Here is a 20,731-nt window from a genome sequence, read left to right on the forward strand (position 1 = left end):
ATTTTCCCATTCAAATGCTCAGAAGCGAAGCCGGTGAGGCAGCAGCGAGCTGAGCCTCACCTGGGATTACGCTAACTGCGCTGTCTGCCATTCTATGGGGGCATGTTCGTCCTGTCTGTACGCCGGCAATAAAATGGCTAAAAACATTTAATATGTTTTTAGCCATATTAATTTTTTTTAATATGGCTAAAAAAACATTTAAAACAATTAATGAAACCTTAAACGTACTACAACAGACTGAATGTTCTGTTCTGTGTGCAAAATTATTGAATGTTCTTTTGGTGTTAAATCCTAAAATATGAAGCGGCATTGTTGTCAGTTTCTATGGCAACGAGTCTGCGTGTAGCTTGGCGGATTTGCTGTGGATCATAGCACGAAATTAAAACCTACATATCTAAGTTTCGCTGAGTGAACGCGGCTATGGATGACATGTAAAAGATTAGTCTTTTTGTCCCCCAGCGTCCAATAACATTCATGGTGTCTGTAAGTCGTAAGTCAGTGCCTCACCGGCAATGAACCTCACCGCACATCACTGAATGCTACATATATCAAAAATGTCTAACACCTTGAAATTGGGCCTCTGTCTCTTTAAAAACTCCTGTCCTTTCTGAAACGCCACCTCCAGGAAGTCATCACAACACTGCTGCTCTATCAACCCTTTAACAACGTTTTTACCAGCGTTTCACTGAGAAGTAGCTTCTATAATGAGCTCGGCAGGTGTTTGCTAATTGCTGCTGGCTAGTCTGAAGGAGCTGCAGATGGAGGCGGGTCTGTAATGAGGAAGCTTAGAAACTGAAGCCCCAGAGAATCTGCGTCTCAAAGGCAGCGCTCGATACAAACAGCTGTTTTGCACGGCTGAATGGTTGCCATGGGAGATTAAAAGATTTCTTGAACATGCGTGGGAGAATAAAGAAAACACTCCCGGTATGTTTTGTTATGAGGGAATAACATTAAAACATGATATAAAACTAAAATAACATTTAAGTTTTACATAATACTGCCCCTTTAAAAGCATCTGTCAAAAACAATAACCTTTAAGAAGCTATTAAATATAGTTCTTCCATTAAGATCACATTTCTGTTTAAAAGCTAAAACATCAGCTTTTGTGTAGTTAATCTATATAATGTGTTTCACTTGCTGATGGAGTTGCTGAACTAAATGAGACTTTTAAATGATATTCTGAACTCATTGATAAGGCGTGTCGATGTGGAGACGTACCCATCCTCCCTGGCTTTGGATCCAGGGATTGAGCTGCTCGTCCAGGTAAGTGGTCATCCATTCGGCAATGCGGGAGACCAGCTCGCTCATATTCTTCTGAACGCAATCCACACACAGAATCCCCCCAAAGGTAAACATGGCCACCACCCGACCCCAGTTGACCTCACCCTTGAACAACTCATCCAGCACGGTCTTGAAGCTCTGGTAGGCCGTGTCGGGGGTGATGTCCAGCTGCAAGGAAAGGTGTTTAAAGCTTTGGGTGTAGAGGCGTTCAAACTCCTCTGCCGCGTCCTTCAGAACCAATTTGACAACCTTGACGCCGGTGGGAGGGTCCCGGGACTTCCCTGGGGAGCCGGCCCAGCTGTTGACCAGCGGACCATTGCTAGGGCCCCGGCTGTCCCCATCCCAATTGGTCCTGGCCCCGTCGGCCTCGGACCTCAGCAGAGAGCTTGAATAGTTTCTCTGAGACAATTTGTAGCTTATGTAGAACTCCACCAGTTCTCTGTTGCTGTAGGACATTATTCACAACATGCAGTCGACCTAGCAAGACGCCATGACGCTTTCATTTCTCCCTGGCCACCAGATGTCACATTGGAGCTTTCGTAGCCAATGCTGCAGCCAGCAACAGCAACCTGGAAGCACAGAGGACAATCACGATGCGGCGGTGTAACTTTTTTTTAGGGAAATAGTAACACATGCACATCACTTTACCTTGTACACATTTTGTCATGTTACACACAAATGGAAATATATTTAATGAGCTTTCTTTCATGTGATAGATGAATACAAAGTAATGATTTTTTTTTGTGATACATGTTGGTTTGACAAAAGAAAGTTGCTTTATGAGCGTCTCATGACTTGCTAACAGCTACAAAACTGCCCCCCAAAAAAACCAAAACAAAAAACAACCAACCTCCCCTTTGGGGTCAATAAAGTATTTTTGAATTAAAAAAAAGAAAAAATTTGTTGTGACATCATTTGGGTACGTTCTGTACTGTTTTTGTCCCGAATGCCTCCTTTTTTCCCCCCGTTTGCTTGGTTATTTGAATGTTTTGTTGTTTGTTCTCTTATCTAATTGGTTATCTGTTATTTTACATATCAACACCTCTGTTTCTTAGTCTGTATTCTTTTTGTATGCACTAATTGGGGAGTTAAAAAAAAAAAAAAAAAAAAAAAAAAAAAACAGCTCAATAATCGGGGCAGCAGAGACAATATTTCACAGGAGCATTGTCCTACATGATACCATCAGTTTTTGGGAAGCTTTCTTAATCAATCTCAACTGCTTTTACTGCTCTTTTTTTATTTTTTTATTTCTCTCTGGCTGTGGGCATAGCAATTGATGGAAGACACGGTTTGAACTTCCTCCTGCATCCTTTTCAACTCCTCTGGGATTCGGGGGTTTTAGTTCTGGTAATTATTTGAGTCTTTGAGATGTTAATCAGGTGCTCCCAGTTGTAAACAACATGTTTGTGCATCAAAGTAACTGTGCAAAAGTAACAGAAATAAATGCATAAAAACAGAGTAAAAAATACTTCCAGCTACATCTACAACTGTCCAAACATACCTTCAGGAATAAGCAATTGTTGGAGGAAAACCATAAGAATTCCTGTTTGTAGTTTGCAAAAAGTCATTTTGTGGAGACTGTAAGAGGTTAAGACCGAAACTGAACTACATATGCAACTCTCTGTGCAGTACAAAACTAATGCTGCACATCAAAAAAAAAGGAGAAAAAAAAGAAAGAAAAAAAGAAATCAGTGTCTAGACATGTACGGCAGGTACAGACATATCTCAAAATAATATACAGTTGTAATTTCTTTGAAAATCCGTTATTTTGTATCTTTTTGTGCTTCTGGATATACATTAAAGCTACACTGCTTAGATACTTTTGTGTTTTGCTAGAAGCAATAATGAAAATCGTTTATCAGTTTTCTTCCACCTCACAATTATGCACTACTTTTTGTCACATAAAATCCCAATTAAATGGCTGTTGCATTTCTTGCAGTCTGCATTATTTTTAGAGGCTATTTGACATGTTCAACTGTGTTTATTGGAGACACATACTGCAGCAGTACAGATCATCAGTATAAATACGAATAACGGAATCTAGATTTAGCCATAATGTAGCACAACTTATCGTGATCGCCGTTCACGGAACCACATCGTTGCGAACTGTTGACATATCTAAGCGTCTCTCTCAGAGAAAACGAGCCATCTCTGACAGCTCCATCAAGTCACGTAGTTTGGAAATAACTGGGTTAGCCTTGCATGCTAACTAGCTGCTAAACTGACTACAAGATACGCTTCAGAAAAGGGAAGGGAAGGGGGAAAAAGAGCAATAAAAGTACATACGATGTGCTTTTAATAGCCATTTGTGTCTGACCTTATACTTACAGCTCTCAGAAGTCTATTTCTTCCGTTAAGAAAGCAGGTTTGAAGGTAAAAGTGGATGGAATTGCAAACATAACATTTTTGCAACTGACAGGGGCCCGTTCAGTGACGTATGCAGGCTGTTGGCTAATTGCGTCGTTGATGCCGTGAAAAGTCCCGCCTTTTCCTGCTCCTGCGCCAATCAACAATAGAAACACCCCGGAAATTTAGAGATCTGATCCGTAACGTTGAGTATTAATGGAACTTTAGTGTAGATTAATATATTTCTACGCGCATTCTTATTTTAATTTTATATTTAGTCATTTTTGATAAATTGCACATTGTTTATATTTGCACTTACTAGTATTTACACCTAGGATGGAATAGATTACCAGCAAATAAGCAATTTCCCTTTGGGATCAATAAAGTATATTCCAGTTTTTACACTGGAATATACACTCTCCAAAATTTAGAGAGTTTATGTATTTAAATTTAAGTAAATATGCATTTAGAGTCTAAATGCATATTTACCAGGCAATTTACCTTTATAGCTGAAACTTTTATCTAAATAATTCACAATAATTAACATTATGAAAATGGTGTAATGTGTATTTTTGCTTAATATTTTATCTTTTATCTGCTTTTATTTTTGATTGTTTTTGAAAGTTTTTTGTGAACAGGTAGACTGAATCCCAACAAACTTTTTCATTAACATTTTTATTGAAACAGGTACATAAATTTTAAATGCGTCTTAAATTGTCTAAGTCTGGGATAAGATGAGGAGAGTACACAGGAACAACTAAGACAGAAGTAAACAAAAAGTAGGGAAACTTGGAAAAAAACATTTTATGTGTCATGGCAGCTAGGAAAAGTAATACAGTTTGAAACAGAACCACAATGTAGGCAAAGAAGAACCGTCTCATATATATATATATATATATATATGCGCATCGGTACTTATACAATGCAGGTTAAGGTAACAGTTTTTTCTTTCTCCAGGTCTGGTTAAGAGTAACACATTAAAAATGGATGAATTTATGTGCCCCATGCCAAGTTAATAAAAACAGCCCTTCAAGATGTAACCACTTTTGGAGCAGTACAACTCGTTTACTTGTAAAACTCAGCTAATTTTCAACCAGAACAAAAGAACACTAACATGAGGGCATGTCAGCATTTTCTTTCCCATCGTCAATAAAGCTGGTTTCCATGGAAGGCTCATCCATGCTCTCCTGGTTTTCCTCTTCTGTCAGGTTCTGTGGGGACATAGACTCCACCTTTTCATTTTCATTCTCCAAGACCTCTTCTTGGTTTTGCTCAACCTCTTCACTCTCTGAAAATATCTCTTCTTCTTGGTTGGGGTCAGCTTTTTCATTCTCCAAGGCCTCCCCTTCTTGTTGTACATGAGGCATGTCATTCTCTGGTAATATCTGTTCTTCTACATCAACTTTTTCATTCTCCGACAAGACTTCTGTTTGGTTTGGCTCAACTTTTTCATTTTCATTTTCTGATAAGACAGACACTTCTTGGATCGGGTCATCTTCTTTGCCATCTGGACTACTGCTCTTTTCTTCTGAACGATCAGTCACTTCCAAACGTCCTCTCTCTTCTGTCGGGTTCTCCAGGCACTTGTAGTCCACATTGTCTCCTGGGTTTGTGTCAACCTTTTCGTCTTGGTTTGTGTCAACTTCTTCATTCGGAACAGGATCCTCTGTTTCTTCTTCGTTGTCTGAGTCTATTGAAATTATTTCTATGTGCAAACCACTCTGGTCCACTGTGTGGTTGGGTGTGTGAGGACGTCGTTTTGGTTTTGAGTGTGGCGCATGTGACTTTAAGCCTGTAGACCTAGCAGAGGTGGTGCCAACCAACCTCCCCTTATCAAAGATCAGGTAATGTTTCAGTTTGCGCACAGCATTCATGTCAAGGCCAACTTGGACCAAAACCTTCTTTGTTTCACAACCCTTTAAACACAGCTTTCGCTTCAACGCAAAGTGACTGGCAACTTCAGATTTCCACAGCCATAGACTCGCAGCCAGCTTCTCCACTTCTTGAGAAGTCGGGTATGGCCGTCGATTGAAGTATGCCGTCAGGAACTCTTTCCTGGCCTCGTGTGTCTTGTGCTCGCAGCCCGATGGATCCAGAACCAGGCCATCAAATGGAGCGGTGCTTCCGCGGAAGGGACCTGTTTTTTTGCTCATTTTGATTTTCTTGGGACTTGAAGGAGATTGTGTTGGCAACTGTCTCTTGAGAATACCGGCACCTGCCGAGTTGAGAGTCAAGGCGGATTTGAAGCCCTGACTCGACTGACTCCTACCAACGGCTCTGCATTGCACAAGGTGCAGCGTGATTGTGGAAGCTACCATGTTACTAGTGTATACCCCTAAACAATGAATGCACTTGTATGTCATTTTATTTTCGACAGGATGCATGGTTTGGATCACTTGATGTCGCTGTCTCAGGTGCATGGACAAGGCGTCAGAGATGGGACCTTTGAGGATGGAGAAGCACAGCGGACAAACAGTCTTTCCAACGTCACTGTTCTGGATTAGCGAAGCTAAATTTCTTGGTTCGTTTTGCTTTTCCACAATTCTAACCGGCTGTAATTTTCCAGGAAGCTGAACGTACTGCAGTGGCGGTGGAGATTGATCTTGACCGTTGGGCGACTCCTTCATGTTGAAAGTGAGGACAGCGAGCTGAATGTTAGTGGGTTTGGTTTGTTTAATAGTCAGATCAAAGGTTAGAGGGGATGCACCAGAGGGTCCAACAAACTCATCTGGGTGGGTCTTGGCTGTGTGCTCCATGATTTTCTCAATACTGTGGAAAGCAGAGTGGCACTGTGGACAAGTTAAGCCATGAATCAGCATGTGGTTCAATAATGTGCTGCTGGGAAGATAGCGGTTGCAAAGCAAACACTTGCTGGTGAAGTTGTGGATTTTCATGATGTACTTGGCCAGTGCCCAGACCTTTTTAGCCTTGTGAGCACACTCGAAATGAGCACTGTACAGGTTTTCAGGAAAGAGCTCATTGCAAACAGTGCATATCTTCCACTTCTGTGTTTGGGCCGTGTTTACACCAGTTTGATTATTTTCAGCCACGACTCCATTGGCATTAACTTTGACCTGCTTCGGATTGACTGGGACACTACGCGGACTCTTAACAGTGGGCTTCAGGTAACCAATTACAGGTTGCGTTGTTGGCTCAGGCCTTGGAGTTTTACCCCTGTTAATGATCAGAGCAGCTTTCTCGTTCATGGTTGGTTGAGGCTTTGACATCATGACATTAGCATGTCCAATCATGGTTGTAACTTGTGAACCGATGCGTTCGTGGTACTCGACAACATGCTGCACCAAAGCCTCGTAGCTCCGTGTGGAAAACGGACACTGTTTGCAGAAAATGTTGTTGCCGTTGACGGAACAAGCACCGTTTTTAACAGATCCAGTGACCCTGCCATGATACGGTGAAACAATATGCTGGAAGTGTTCTCTATAAATATGCCTTCTGACAACATTGTAGAGTGCATCTCTGAATTTGCACTTCTTGCAGAAGTACATTGGTCTCTCCAGTCTGTTTCCTTGTACGGCGCTGTTTCCCAAAACAGAAGCACGTGGGTTGCCATAGTTCAGCTGGAATGAGTTGGTTATGTGGAATATTTTGACATGCGTCTCCAGGGTCCTCCTGTTTGCACTAAAAGCACAGTAGGGACAGTTGAGCAGAAGTTGACTGTCCAATATTTTCCGATGGACATTGCGGAAGTGATTTTTGTAGCCAGAGTAGTATTTGGAAGAAAATCGGCACTCTGTGCAGCAAAACTGCTTCGATCGGTACCCCTAAAAAAAAATTAAAATAAAAACACCCAGGAAAGAAACAGTGGTCTTAGAAAATGAGGTGATTTATTCATAAAAGTTCAAGCTGAAAGAGAATTTACCTGTGTTTTAGAGTGAGACGGATCCCATGTGCAGATGTCATAGCCTGCAGTCTCCTTTACAGTTTGTTCATCTGGGCAAAACTCTTTAAACTCCTGTAGAATTAACGGGACAATTAAGAAGACAACTAAGCATTATTAAGTAAGCATAGAGTTAAATTTATACATTCTTAACAGATACAAGACAGACTGGACACTGGTGAGAGCTTTATATTCTTTACTCGGGTCTCAGTTTTGATTGAAAGTATTGATACCAAATTAGTTATGCACTGTCGAAGGCCTTGATTTCTCTGAAGAGTCTAACTTAGCTCCAAAAAGCATTATACCACAAGACAGATTAGGGTCAAAAGTATGTGAAAATAGGAAAATAAGATACAGAAGGTTGTTTAAAAAAAAAGAAAAAGAAAATCCAAAAATGTTTTAGTAATTAAATACAAAAAATGATTTACAAAAATTTATTATACAAAAAGTGTTAAATTTCAAAGTTTTAGTTCTGTCAATTTAAATTACTATGGTCATATCACTGAGGTATAGATATAACTCAATGATACTCTATATACAATTCCTATTTTGGTTAGGCCAGGTCAGTTTGCTAGCCAATCAGGCACAGTGACACAATGGTCAACAAATTTACTAGCTACTGAAACGTTTGGCAGTGTGGTATTCCATTCTTCTGCTATGTGCCTCTCCATTCTCCCCACAGACCTTAATTTCCACATAACGATCTGAGTGGACCTCAAAGTGGAAATTCCATATAAAATTTACTATAATGTGAAAAACATTACTTTCCATCACTGAGCAGCAGTGCAGACCTCTTTCTCCCGAGTCGAGGCAAATTGTTCCTGACCTCATCTCTGTCCCAGAAGTTGTTTACCACAAGAAATGAGAAAATTGGGAGTCCATGTCTAGAATACATCTGTGTTGGGACTCCTGGTTCATAAAGTTCCCTTAAACACATGTTTTCTTCACAGTTCGAAGGACTGCAGTCATCCCTCTCTTTGTGCATTTCTTTCCTACCCGAGTCTTTTCTTCCATTCAACTTTCTATTAATATAATTGGGATACAGCTCTCTGATTAGGCAGTTTCTTTAGCAATATTTATTTGCACCTCACCCTCATGTAGAAGGTTTAAATGACTGTCTACAAACTATAAAGATTCCCTGCAACTGCCGTAACATAGCATAATCTTTATGTATTAAAAAAATTGTGTATCATCATTAAATAATATTCAAGTTTTCTGAGATGCAGAAAGCTAGTGTGTATTAAGTGCTAAGCTGTTTTTATGAAAGTTATCAAAAATATGTGCGGGAAACATAGTCAGTTTGTAATTATGACAAAATGCAAGTCTTAATTTTTCAAATTATTTATTAAAAAAGATAAACTTTGATAATATTTTAATCTATTGACATGGACCTGAAGAGGACAGTGTTTTTCAAGAGATGCTGTTTAGTGCTATTTAAAGGTAAAATTAAAAAGCTATCTTTCAAATTGATCATCCTGTGTTGTAGATGCATACTAGGCTGCTAGCCATTATTGTTTTTGACAATATGCTGCAAATCTGTTCTTATTGTGTTTAAGCTAATCGTGTTTTCAACATTTCACCCACTGACACGGGCAGCTGAGCTGAAGTCGAGTCGATATTCTGATGCCACTTATATATATATATATATATATATATATATATAAAAATAGACAAATACCATACAACAACAACAAACACTCACCTCTGCTACCTCCTTGCAGAGCTCGAGTCCTATGTCTTCTAGGTTTTTCTTCACTTGTTTTCTAGCTTTCCGGATTCTTGTCAGATTATTCACAGGGAGCTGGTACATGGCTCCTGGGAGAAAAGAGAAATGCTCAGAGTCCTTGAAGCTGGTTAAAGTGCATCTGCAGGGATTCTCCTTGGCTAGTGCTACACTGCCGGGTAATACAGGTTTGTAAAAAAAAAAAATCCCTGATACAGCCACTGATTTCAGATAAATCACAACAGACACTTTGAATTGCAAAAACTTTTAAACGAGTATTAATTAGTGCAACGACTAAACCGTACTGATTTGACATGGGAGGGCGCGACCCCTTAACTCATATCAGTGCACAACATGCAACAAGGATGGATATCTCAATACAATAGTACTGCTGCAGCTAGCTTGTGTTGTTGTGAATATGCTACAAACTGACTTGACCCCATGCATGAGAGATCGCATGATCAGATAGGCCTAATGATGCTTTTTACCCTGAAACCCGCTAAATGGCGTTAGCTTTATTCCGTTAGCTCTGCTGGCTGCTTCTTGCAGCATGGTCCACATCTAAAAGCTGGGGTCATTTAGCCCGACTTTTTATAATTTTGTGGTAATATGAAAATGGAGGGCGACTTACCTCAGAATGTGTCTCCGGGCTATACAGTTCGCCTCACTGACATAAATTGGTAACAAAGAAGTAAACTCTGTGAATCGGGACGAAATGACTGATGATGTTCTCACTCTGTTCTGACGCCGGAATGCTAATGCTATTGCTCCTTCACCGTTAACTGGCTAAACGCTAGCTATCTAGTTAGCTGCCGCATCTGCAGCAATAAGCGGCTTAGACAACGCACTAAATATGATAGTGGTCGTTTTAATAGTCTAGCACACTACATACGACCCCCAGGTCCAAAATTCCCCCTCGCTTTCTCTTTAGCTCGTTTCAGTCCCGAGGCTAGCCTGTTAGCAGCGTTCTATATTTCAAGTGCTGTACATAAAATCCAAAATGGCGACCAGGAAAAGACGGAAGTGGCGTTTTAGTGTTGAGAAGAGACTGTTTGATGTGGTTTTATTCATGGAGTAAAATGCTCCATTGATTTTTATTAACTTCACAGTTTAAATGCACAATAACTATGTTTTTATAGACTTTCAGAAAAGTATTATTATTCAATTCAATTCAAAATGCTCTATAAACTCATTATCTTCAAAGTAGGGTTGTCACCTTTCAGAAATGAAAATAAGGGATGCCCACCATGGTTTGGTGCCCACAGAAGTGGTACACTTCACTTTATAGCTGTCTTTTGTGAAAATAAAGTATCAATAGTGCAATCATTACACAAGTTATACCACTCCAGTCTCAGTAGTATAACTTCAACATGTTAAGTAAAGTAGATTAAGCTTTAATTAAGCAGGTGCAAAAGGTATTTGGTAAAAAAGTAAAGTACTGAAGCACTGACCAACTGATCACAGCACGTGATTTAATATTTTTAAATCATGTCAGACAGCCAAAAGTAAGTTCTGTGCAAGTTCTGGTATTTTAAAGATTAATACAAAAAATATTTATACAATAAGGAGTTGGGTTCAGAGGCTGGGCCAGGGTAGTCTGTGTTTTTTAATGGGGAGCACTTAAAAAAGAATGAAATAAAATACAGGTCAAAATTTCATTAAGTAAAGTGAACCAAAGAGCCACTTGAATCAGCCCCTGTCTGTGCCTGATGCATTGGTTAGTATGTCTTTACTTCCTTGTTATAGCTTGATAGATAGTCAGGTTATACAAATTGGCAACCCACATTAATAAAATAATGAAATAATATTGACCATATCAACATTTTTCCTACACAGAAAAACCTAACAAAAATGTTTTCATGTAGGATAAATAAACAGTTTCTCTTCACAATATTTATTTACTATTAATCTGTTAGTATGATTTGTTATTTAAATTGTCGTTTATATTACTTTAGCTAATACTATTTTATATAAAAAACGTATCATCCAAACTCAACGTCTTAAGAATCATAATCAAACCATGGTAGGCTACTAAAAGCACAATAAGAAACTTAATAAATTATATCAAAATGTTCTGTACCATGTTGGCCTCACGAGACGCTGATGTCTGATTCTGACGGTTCTGCAGTGTCTCTCTCCTGATCCATTCTGTCTGATATCATACAGCAGCACACTGCGCCACTGAATATCGCCGACTCAAATTTTTAAAAACAATGTCTGTATTCATCCTCAATGACATTGGTCTTCCTGGAATGTGTGTCTTCCCTCTCACGTCTGTATTTTTGCAAGAGTTCTTGTTTCTAAGGACATGGTGGAGCTTCGGGTGGAGAATATAAAAAACGCCTGTTGCAACCGTGACAGCAACGCCGTTCGTGCTGCGTTCTGGAGGGTCCTGTGTAGCTCCGGCCATGACAGTTTAGCTGACCTTATATCCTGTGTTTTATTGTGGTCATTGTTGTTATATTTAGTGTCGATATGTGTGTGATAGGCGTGTGTATCAGACATTTATAGAAATATGGAACAAACCGCGTCTCGTATCGGTTCAATACGGGACGATTCCGTATTTTACCCTACTTCAAAGACACTCTAAGAAATGGCTGTAAACTTACAGCGACATTCCAGCAGTAACATGCTGTTGTTCCAAAATACGGTAGGATATTGTCAATTTGATGTCTTCTTCTGTTGTCACAATCAAGACTGATGACTGGCAGTAAACTACCGTAAAATAATTGTACAATACAGTTTTTTTTCCTAGGAAAGACATTTTACTTGTATTTGCATCTCAGAGAACCAGCATTTAAAGACAATAATAAACCGAAAGAAAAAAAAATACTTGCCATAGTAAATCTTTTAGGAAATGAATCAAAATCCACAGAGCATAATCAAAAGTGTTAGATTACAATAGGCCTTCGCAGCACTTCGCTGTTCGGGCCTAATTACCAGTGTTGGTGTTGTATGTTAAAACGACAATGTTAATTAAACACTTGTTTAGTCAAATTCAAAGATAGGTTTGTCAGTTTCCCTAAAGAGATGGTGTTTGCTAAAGAGTTGCTCCCACCAGGGCCGTGCAGAGACCACTAAAGGGGCAGGTGCTCAAGCATCCCCAGCCCCCCCACCCCCTGCATGTGCCTGGTGATCATTATGTGTAGAGTGTTATGGGCATCCCCTGTCTGACTCTGCTGACTCCCCCTCACATGTGATGGACCTGTCATGTGGGCGGGGGATCAGAGGAGCTGGAGGACCAGGACTGATGCTGATCTGACAGAACACCGGAAGAGCGGAGAGTTCAGTGTGTTAGCAGTGAAGCTATTCTGTTGAGTGTAACGGTTTATCAGAGGGGTGAGCTGCAGCCTCAGGAATAGCAGCTCGCTCTTATTTCTAATAAACCCTGTTGGCGGTACTACGTATGCGGTGTGTTGGCGTCTTGACAGTATTACTTGCAGTACAACACTTTAAAAGGTAATTACAGGATTGAAAATGTAAGTTTCCAGTAAAATACTGGTATTTACAGACAGCAGCTTTTTTTTTTATTTACCATTTTTCTGAAAGAACTGTAAAAAAAAAAAAAAAAAAACCTGGCGTCTGTAGCTACCAGTATTTTTTTTATTGTTCTTTCAGAAAAACGGTAGATCACCGTTCTTTCAAAAAAAAGGTAAACTACTGGCAGCTACAGACGGCAGAAGTTTACTGTTCTTTCACAGTATCTATACCGTACTTGCATTGACGGTAATCTACTGTCAGGATTAATTACGGTACTGCTACTGTGCATTTACAGTAAACTTCTGGCGTCTATTGCTGCCAGTATTTTACTGTAAATTTACAGGATTATTTCTTAGAGTGGAGTTGTTGTAGATGCTGATGTCTGTGGGCAGGAAGAATAGCATCAGTCTGTTACACCAAATCTGAAGAGTCCTCTGACTGAAGACACCGTTATTGTATGACAATGAAGAGGATGCTCATGGTTGTAATGTTTTTATTTTATTTTATGAAGAATCCTTTGCACAATTATCTCTCGAGGTTTAAGAGGAGTCCCCAGAACAGAACCAGCCTTATTTTGTTCGGCTTTAGCCTTTTTCCAGTCAACAGATAATGGCAGAAGATATTACACTGTCCCAAACAGATTTACAGATGATCTGCGGCATCTTGTTGCAAACTCCGAATAACATAAGCTTCCGTAAGAAGTACAGTCTGCCCCGTCCGTTCTGGTAGAAGGCTTCACTCCAGTCCTGTCTGTTGTTCAGGTGAACAGCAAGGTATTTGTACTCATAACCTCGTTTTTTTTTTTTTTTTTTTTTTTTTTTTTTTATTTCACAATCATTTGTTTTGTTCCTATTCAACATTTATTAACATTATTGTTGTTCAGACGTAGTTTTCATTCCAGTTGCTCCATAACTTCCAGGACAACAACACGAGGTCCAGTCATCACCAGCCTGGTCACTGTCTTGTAGTCCAGGTAAAGAACACACCTGCCATGCACCTGGCACACAAACTGCCGTATCTATGGAGATTGGTTACACTCATGGATCTCACTTCTGTCTAAACACTTAACGTTTTACTGTGTCGTGTGATTTATTTGTCAAATTTTTTTTCTCTCACCTTAACTCCAGCAGCTGCCGCAGGGCTGCCAGGATCCACGGCTTGAACGTAGCAGGGAGCCCTGCCTCTGACCACAATGCCCCAGCCCAGGGCGTCACCGATCACCTGGAGTCACGGTGAGTTAAAATACATCTTACAGTTGGTGGGAAATGCAAACTTACAGTTAGCACTGAGTTATAATTGTTGTTTTTCAAGGACGAACTTGAGTGTGACTAACATGTCTGGTTCAGTTTAGTTCATTTAAAGCTGCAGAATGTAACTTTTATAGGCAGCTTCTTTTTTTTTTTTCATATTTGTTAAAACTATCACCATGTCCTGACGGTATCATATGAGACACATAATCTGTGAAAGGATCAATCTCCTCCAACTCCTCCCTGAGCTACTATTGCCATTTGAAGAAAGGCACCGCTCCCGACCAAAAACAACCAATCAGAGCCAGGGGGTGGGTCTTAGCACTGCCAAGCAATATTTTTCACAGAATATCTGTCTCATAACATGGTGAGAGTTTCAACAATTTAAAAAAAATTTTCATAAAAATTACATACTGCAGCTTTAAGGATACCCATTAGTCCCCACCATAGACTATTCCACTATTCTGGTCCACACACCAGAAGCGTTATAATAAAAATATTACAAGCATTACAATCATGTGTGTGATATGTAAACTAAATATGATTTCTCACATACAGTCACTCACCGTAAGCACTTTCTTGATGAAGGGTGCTCCAGGGGCCAGTAACTCCTGACATGTGACATGTCTTTTTAAAACTGTAGAGCCAGAAAAGATGTTTGGGTTTATAAGCAATCCCCTATTGAACACAATATGGTGCTATGCTATGCTATGCTTTGCTATGCTATACTAGAGGGCATACACCGTCATTTACAAGTTTTCCAGGATTCAGTCTGAAGTTTGAATCCGAGTTCATAAAATGAAAATGTTTGTGCAATTTTGTCTAATAAGGGAGCAGCACTACATACAGAAATATAAAACTGTATCTTTATATATACACCGAAGGGTGGAGGAGGCCCAGAACTATCAATTTATGGTCAAGAATGTTGTTTTAAAGATAGGTTTGTTGTTGAAGAAAAATACAAATTTAAGTTCTATGAAACCTTTTTGATTATTTTTCTTTCAAATTGTCCTAACATGGAAATAACCCCATACCCTCACCCCAAATACACAATGGTTTGGGCGACACCTTAATGAAGTTCATTAAGCTGCTCCATTACAATCTGGAGCAGGGTCCAAAGAAAATGTCACCATGACTTTCACCTTTCATTCTGCAGGTAGAGCCTACATACACCACCTCTGATCTGATGGCTCTAGCAAACTCAGCACTTTCTGTGGAAGACCTGTTGCCTATCTGGAGGTAATAACTACAACTCACCCGATAGGTAATAGGCGGAGGCTGATAAATGCTAATGGCTTTGATGTTTCAAGACTTCCTCTAGATCAGTGGTTCCCAAACTTTTTCTTCTGCGCCCCCCCAGTGGTTTCCAAACATATTCTGCGCCCACCCCCCAGGGATTACAAATGGCTGTCTGGTTGAAACGACGCGTGTGACGGGGGGCCAAAATGTATGTACGTAGCTGAAAATAGACACCAACATCGGTAGCCTACAAGGTACTTGTTAAGCTTAAGGTTCTGTATTGATATTAGCTAGTCACCTTTTAGCTAACATTACCTGCATCCAACAGCTTTACTCAACTCGGTCGGTTAGTTTGGAGGGTAAAACTGTGAAAAGTTCTTTGCGTTTTGCTGGTTTGCTGCCGTGATTCTAACACAAACCTACGTAGCTCCACAGCAGCAGCAGGTCTCCTTCACAGGTGTAAACCCAGCGCGAGCGTCGTAGCGCTCATGTTGCGTTTAAAGGCGGCTCGGAAAAACAGGTTACAACATGTTAACAACAGATTAAACAGTTTTAACTGCTGATAAAAGTGACAGAGGACACAAATATGGGACGTGTGGAAGCCCTACTGTATCAAACTGACATAGGAATAACAGAGAGTTGGCCATTCTAAGTTAAAAACCCAGTGCATACAGTGTTCATGTTTTGTTTTGTTTTTTTCATCCAGACGGCTTCCCGCGCCCCCCCTGCAATGACACGGCGCCCCCCCTAGGGGGCGCGCCCCACAGTTTGGGAACCTCTGCTCTAGATTATCATTAGATTAACAGGCCTTATCGGCCATAAACGGGCTGGACGGTGGAGATGAGCAGCCATAAATGAAATGAAGATACTGCTGCACAGATGCGACTGTAAAAGGAAGACTCGGCCAAATGTAAACATGTCACACAAGAATAAGAAGCATGTACGGAATGCCACACGTGTCACAGTTTCAAGATTTAAAAAGTCCCAAAACTGAAATTATTTAATCTATCTTTACTTTAAATAAATTAAAAATATACATTTTCTTAGGATTAAATAATTTTATCTATCAATCTAAAGATATATATCTTTGAATAACAAGGGAAACTGATTTTTTTTTGTTGTTTTGTCAACTTTCTATGTTTTTAAGACTTTTAGATTTTCTATCGCTAACACATCATATTTCATTTATCTGGGCTCCGAATGCAATCGTTCCACCTGCCTGATTTAGGATTACATCTCACAACTGAGTTTGAAGAGAGTTGACCGAGAGTTTGAAATCCGCCAGAATGAAGCTGAAGCGAATTCAGACTGGATCTCCGGCCACCTGTGATCTGTTTTATGTCTTTACTCGGCCCAACTGCAAGGGAAAAAAAAAAAGTGTATTCAGAAGTCAACATTCAAATCAAAGTGCATTTTTACAACTAGAAAACAGAAAATTTGGTATTAACTAGATTGAAAAGCACTGTTATGCTCTTGGATGGGGTCTTTGCGTAGAAAAAACGGACTGTCGAAATTGTTTTCCTCTTGGATGGAAGCCCCGTCATTCTCTTGCTCCCTTTCATTTAGCAGCTCAGATAGGCGCCGGCGCCGACGGAAATTGATGCAAAACTGATAGAGGAGCCCGCTGTCGAAGAAGTCATGCTTCTTTGTCACTGGTGATGGGAATGGAATGCATGCGTTAAATAACACTGGAACGTGTTTCAAGAATGAATGGGTGTGTGTGTGTGTGTTTGCTTTTGATTGCCAAAAGTCCCCAGTGGCCACTCACCACCGGCAGCCGCTGCTTACCCTTTACCGGAGTGCAAATGAGCTCTGCGCTCACCGTGTTGAATGATGCCATGCTCCTGCAACGCCCGACTCAGGTCCACTCCCTGACGCCGGTTCTCCACCTCCCCGTTCTGCAGGAGCCAGTCAATCAGCTGGTAGCCCGGAAATGAGCGCTGATACGAAACCCCGTGCTCCTCTCTCAGCTGCAGGATGGAGTTTTTGTCGGCGACGAGACTGAAAAGAACCGGTGATTGAAATCATGAAACAAATTCTCTCAGAACACGTTCTGGAAATTTGAGAAAGGAAATACGTAGATCATTAGTTTGTGTAATAATCCACAGTTATTTATCCCCTCAGATGTGATAAAAGCAATTAATCTTCCTTTGCAGAAGCGTAATATTACATTAAAAAATGTGTTGCTTTTAAATAAATCTTTAAAAAAAAACTGCTTGTTCCCTTTTAATCTTGCCACAACTCTGGAAAAAATGCATCTGCTTGCTGCTTGGTTGAGCAGCACGCAGATTGTGTGGTTTATGTCCATAAAACAATTACCATATTTTTCCCTGCCAGTGTCCAGTGGAGTTCTGCTAGTGATTTAATACAATTTGGAAGAAGGCTGTAGCATGATAAAATGTAAAAAAAAGAAAAAAAGTGAAACACTGAATTCTTTCTGCATTCTGTAAGATTTTCATTGACTAAACTCTGCTGCTCAACCTACAAAAGCATTTTTGAACAAACATGGCATAAATTGGTGAAATATAGATATTTTATTTTTATTTTTTACCAGAGGCATCATCACAGCAAAGAAAACCAACCAACCACAAACTTCCTGAATTTTAAAGCTAAGTCTACATGGATTTGTATTTAGAGTTGTGGTGCCATGCAAACGAAGCAGCCAGCTGTAACAGGAAAGAGTGTTCTCTGAATGTAGCTTTCAGAAACATATCTTCTTTTTTTTTTCTACCTCAGAAACTTCTACAGAGAATTGCTGGAAAAGAGGTGATGCAACACAGTGGTAAACATGCTGCTTTGCCAACTTTTCCACAACAACTTGAATCAAATTCAAGAACTTCTATTTAAAAATGATAATGGATATTTGAAATTTTTAAAATATCCATTTGAAGTCCATCACTTGGTCATGTGACCGGTACTCCTCCCGGTCACATGACCAAGCTATTTTCAGTCGACATACTTTTTTTTGTGTATCGAGTTCTTACTTTTCATACAGCCTTTGCCCTCGTATGAAGATTTTCACCTCAGTGTTGAAGGGAAATGTGCCGTCATCCTTGCGAAAACGATACAGCAGTTTGGCGTCCTTGAATTCGGGTCTCTTGTCACAGACTAAGGAGAAAAAGCAGCACACTGTTTAACATGTGCAGAGAGCGCTTCAGAAACATCCACTGTATTCATACCCAATGTCTAAAATTACACTTGCTCACCCTGACTGGCCACATTATTACAAGCACATTGATAGTAACAGGTCAGACCCCCTTCTTACTTCAGGACTGCCTTGATTCTTTGTGATAAGATTCAACAAAGTGTCGGAAACGTCCTCAGATATTTTGGTTCTGTTGCTGCAACATCAATGATTGGAATCTCCCACTCTCCTCTGACCTTTGACACCAACCTGGTACTTTTGTCCACATGTCTGCTGCTACATGGATTTTTTTTTAACCTTTTTTACATCGTTCACAGTAAACCCAGGAGATGACTGTATGTGAAAACTCAAACAGATCAGAAGTTTCTGAAAAAAATTAAGACCAACCAGTCTGTCACCAACGACCATCTCATGTCTGCGGTCCCTTAAATCCCCGCTCTTCATCCAGCCTTGGTTAGAACGTCGCCTCACAGATCACCCCTCCCTCACTATCCTTCAGACTAGCAGCAGCAGCAATTAACAAACACCTGGTGGAACTGCACGTCTGCTGACGTCATCACATGAATTCTCAGTGAAAGGTGCTTAAAAACGGTTGTAAACAGTATAATGAGAAGGACTGTGATGATGTCTTGATGGTGGAAGTTGGAAAGAGTAGGAGCATCTTAAAGAGACAGAGCCCTAATTTCAAGTCGTATTTCTTTTAAGTCATGTTTGACATATACAGCATTTATACAACTGAAGTTAACAGTTACTGGATTGTACTATAAAATGACACTATGAGCCTGGAAAATACATAATTCCCCTTTAAGTTCCTTGCATATGATTTGCTGATCCACTATTTGGGTTATAGGGTTGACATGGGTACCACTGATAAGGCATCCAGTATCTGCACCTCTCACCGTGATGAACAATGTCGTGGTCCATGAGGTGCTGCATGAGACAAACGGCCGTCGCTCGATCCAAAGCCTCCTTGTGACTCACCAGCCAGTCGATCAGCTCCTGCGCCACAAAGCAGTTCGGATATGTCCGCAGGTGGTACCGCCGATCCTTGATCAGCTTTCCGTCGTGAAGCCTCAACCTTAAATCCATGTTCAAATCGTCGATGAGTTTTGAACTTTATCTGAACCATAAACCCACATAGCGTACTCTCACCCCCTCACCCGCCTTCCTACCGTACCTGAGTTGTTCTCCTGCAATCATGACTTCCGTCTTATGTTGTCTCGCTATGGTCTTTCTTCTTATGCTGCTTGTTCGCTCCATGTTTGCTATATTTGGACTGAGCAGTAAACGAAGCTCACCTTTTATTATAGACTTTTGTGTTTACAAAATAGCCAAAGAGACGAAGCATTGCCCTGAGGCCTAGATGTTGTGTGTACAGTTTAAGACAGAAAGGCAAAGACGTGGCGTTGAGGCATAAAAATGATTCTCCAATGTGTTGCTTTTTTTTGAAACAGAGATTCTCAGATGTTGTCTTAACAGATAAACATTTTAAATGAATTGTGTCTTCAATTAGAAACGAATAACTGAAACAATATTTACAGAAAAGTACTTCTATCCATCTTGTCACTGTGTTTTCGTCCAAGCTTGTTTCTATGTAGCGTAGAGTATCACTTAGAAATGACTGAACAATGAATTAGGAAGGGAGAAAAAAAAAGAAGCTTGTGGTGGTTATTGTCGTTTGCTGGAAGAGATGCTGGTATGCACTGTCCTGGTGTTACTGGATGAGTTTAGACTAGCTACATTTCAAAGGTCGTCTTATGGTTGTCTGGCAACCAAAAAAACCTGAAAAACGTCCCAGCAGGTGCTGGAAGACCAATCAGGATCCATGCAAAATGAAAGTGTTCATCCTTCAAGCCTCATCGTCTGTAAAGCAGCAACCCAATGAAATGAGCTGTGACCCATTTCTTGTAGACGCCTGCAGATGCAGATAAGGCATCGCCATGGTGACGCATAAACATACAGAGTCTTGCAGAGCATTCACATGTATTTAGTGTGTTTTATTTGGAACTGTGTAATAAACTGAACACAAAATAGTGCAATTTTGGAAAGTGGTGAAACAATAAGTGGTTTTCGAAAAAAAAAATACAAATAAAGACATGAATAGTGTTGCACACATTTGTCTTCAAGGGCTTTTATTCTGAAACCTCAGACTGAAATACAGTGAAAATATGTTCCTGCAGGCGCTGAAGAATTAGTAGATAGTGAAAATAGCACAAGCCCAGTCAGATAGGATGGAAATGGTTTGTAGTTTTCATAGAATGACACACATCCTCAACTGAACTTACAGTAGCTCTAGACTTTGACTGGGCCATTCTAACATATACAATGATGTTTAATAAATTAAAATATGCCTTGTAATGAGGCTCATTTGT

The 20,731-nt window shown here is 40.1% G+C and overlaps 3 protein-coding genes across 6 annotated transcripts in view; all 3 read right to left on the reverse strand.

Moving 5' to 3' along the window:
- The window catches only part of LOC106964932 (bcl-2-like protein 1), a 9,175-nt gene extending 5,436 nt beyond the window's left edge, over positions 1-3,739 (reverse strand). Inside the window, exons 1-2 of the mRNA XM_015060724.1 lie at positions 3,610-3,739; positions 1,219-1,850 (exon numbers count right to left, since the gene is read on the reverse strand). Of these exons, the coding sequence (XP_014916210.1) occupies positions 1,219-1,737 (519 nt within the window). The 5' untranslated portion in view covers positions 1,738-1,850; positions 3,610-3,739. The remainder of the gene's footprint in view (positions 1-1,218; positions 1,851-3,609) is intronic.
- A 543-nt stretch (positions 3,740-4,282) lies between these two features.
- On the reverse strand, positions 4,283-10,280 carry LOC106964928 (activity-dependent neuroprotector homeobox protein-like). Its single transcript, XM_015060721.1, has 4 exons — positions 9,880-10,280; positions 9,228-9,340; positions 7,508-7,600; positions 4,283-7,409 (listed from the first exon to the last, which is right to left on the reverse strand). Exons 2-4 carry the CDS (start codon positions 9,333-9,335, stop codon positions 4,737-4,739), a joined length of 2,874 nt encoding a protein of 957 aa, XP_014916207.1. The 5' UTR covers positions 9,336-9,340; positions 9,880-10,280; the 3' UTR covers positions 4,283-4,736.
- Positions 10,281-13,206: 2,926 nt separating this feature from the next.
- Positions 13,207-20,731, reverse strand: part of LOC106964925 (DEP domain-containing mTOR-interacting protein) — a 57,789-nt gene continuing 50,264 nt past the window's right edge. Inside the window, exons 1-11 of one of the 4 annotated variants that reach the window (XR_001428525.1) lie at positions 19,899-20,725; positions 19,537-19,635; positions 19,259-19,437; positions 18,199-18,322; positions 17,037-17,215; positions 16,663-16,866; positions 16,434-16,571; positions 14,542-14,612; positions 13,845-13,949; positions 13,434-13,746; positions 13,207-13,296 (exon numbers count right to left, since the gene is read on the reverse strand). Coding sequence is in view for 3 of the 4 variants with exons in the window: in XM_015060715.1 (XP_014916201.1) it covers positions 13,621-13,746; positions 13,845-13,949; positions 14,542-14,612; positions 16,434-16,571; positions 16,663-16,866; positions 17,037-17,215; positions 18,199-18,322; positions 19,259-19,437; positions 19,537-19,635; positions 19,899-19,918 (1,245 nt within the window). In the remaining variant the exon portion in view is untranslated. Of the gene's footprint in view, positions 13,747-13,844; positions 13,950-14,541; positions 14,613-16,433; positions 16,572-16,662; positions 16,867-17,036; positions 17,216-18,198; positions 18,323-19,258; positions 19,438-19,536; positions 19,636-19,898; positions 20,726-20,731 lie in introns of those variants that run through there. The other 3 variants (XM_015060715.1, XM_015060716.1, XM_015060717.1) reach the window with 3 other exon arrangements.

This window comes from Poecilia latipinna, unplaced genomic scaffold (assembly GCF_001443285.1).
Source record: "Poecilia latipinna isolate Pla-1442-1.1 unplaced genomic scaffold, P_latipinna-1.0 Scaffold1737, whole genome shotgun sequence".
Classification (NCBI taxonomy): Eukaryota; Metazoa; Chordata; class Actinopteri; order Cyprinodontiformes; family Poeciliidae; genus Poecilia; species Poecilia latipinna.

What these genes read in the sequence shown, in the direction of transcription:
- LOC106964928 (XM_015060721.1), bottom strand. Translation starts at nt 9,335, where the DNA reads ATGTACCAGCTCCCTGTGAATAATCTGACAAGAATCCGGAAAGCTAGA. An exon ending in TCTGCAAGGAGGTAGCAGAG is followed by an intron (nt 7,601 to 9,227) that starts GTGAGTGTTTGT and finishes TTAATTCTACAG; the next exon opens with GAGTTTAAAGAGTTTTGCCC. An exon ending in CGTCTCACTCTAAAACACAG is followed by an intron (nt 7,410 to 7,507) that starts GTAAATTCTCTT and finishes ATTTTTTTTTAG; the next exon opens with GGGTACCGATCGAAGCAGTT.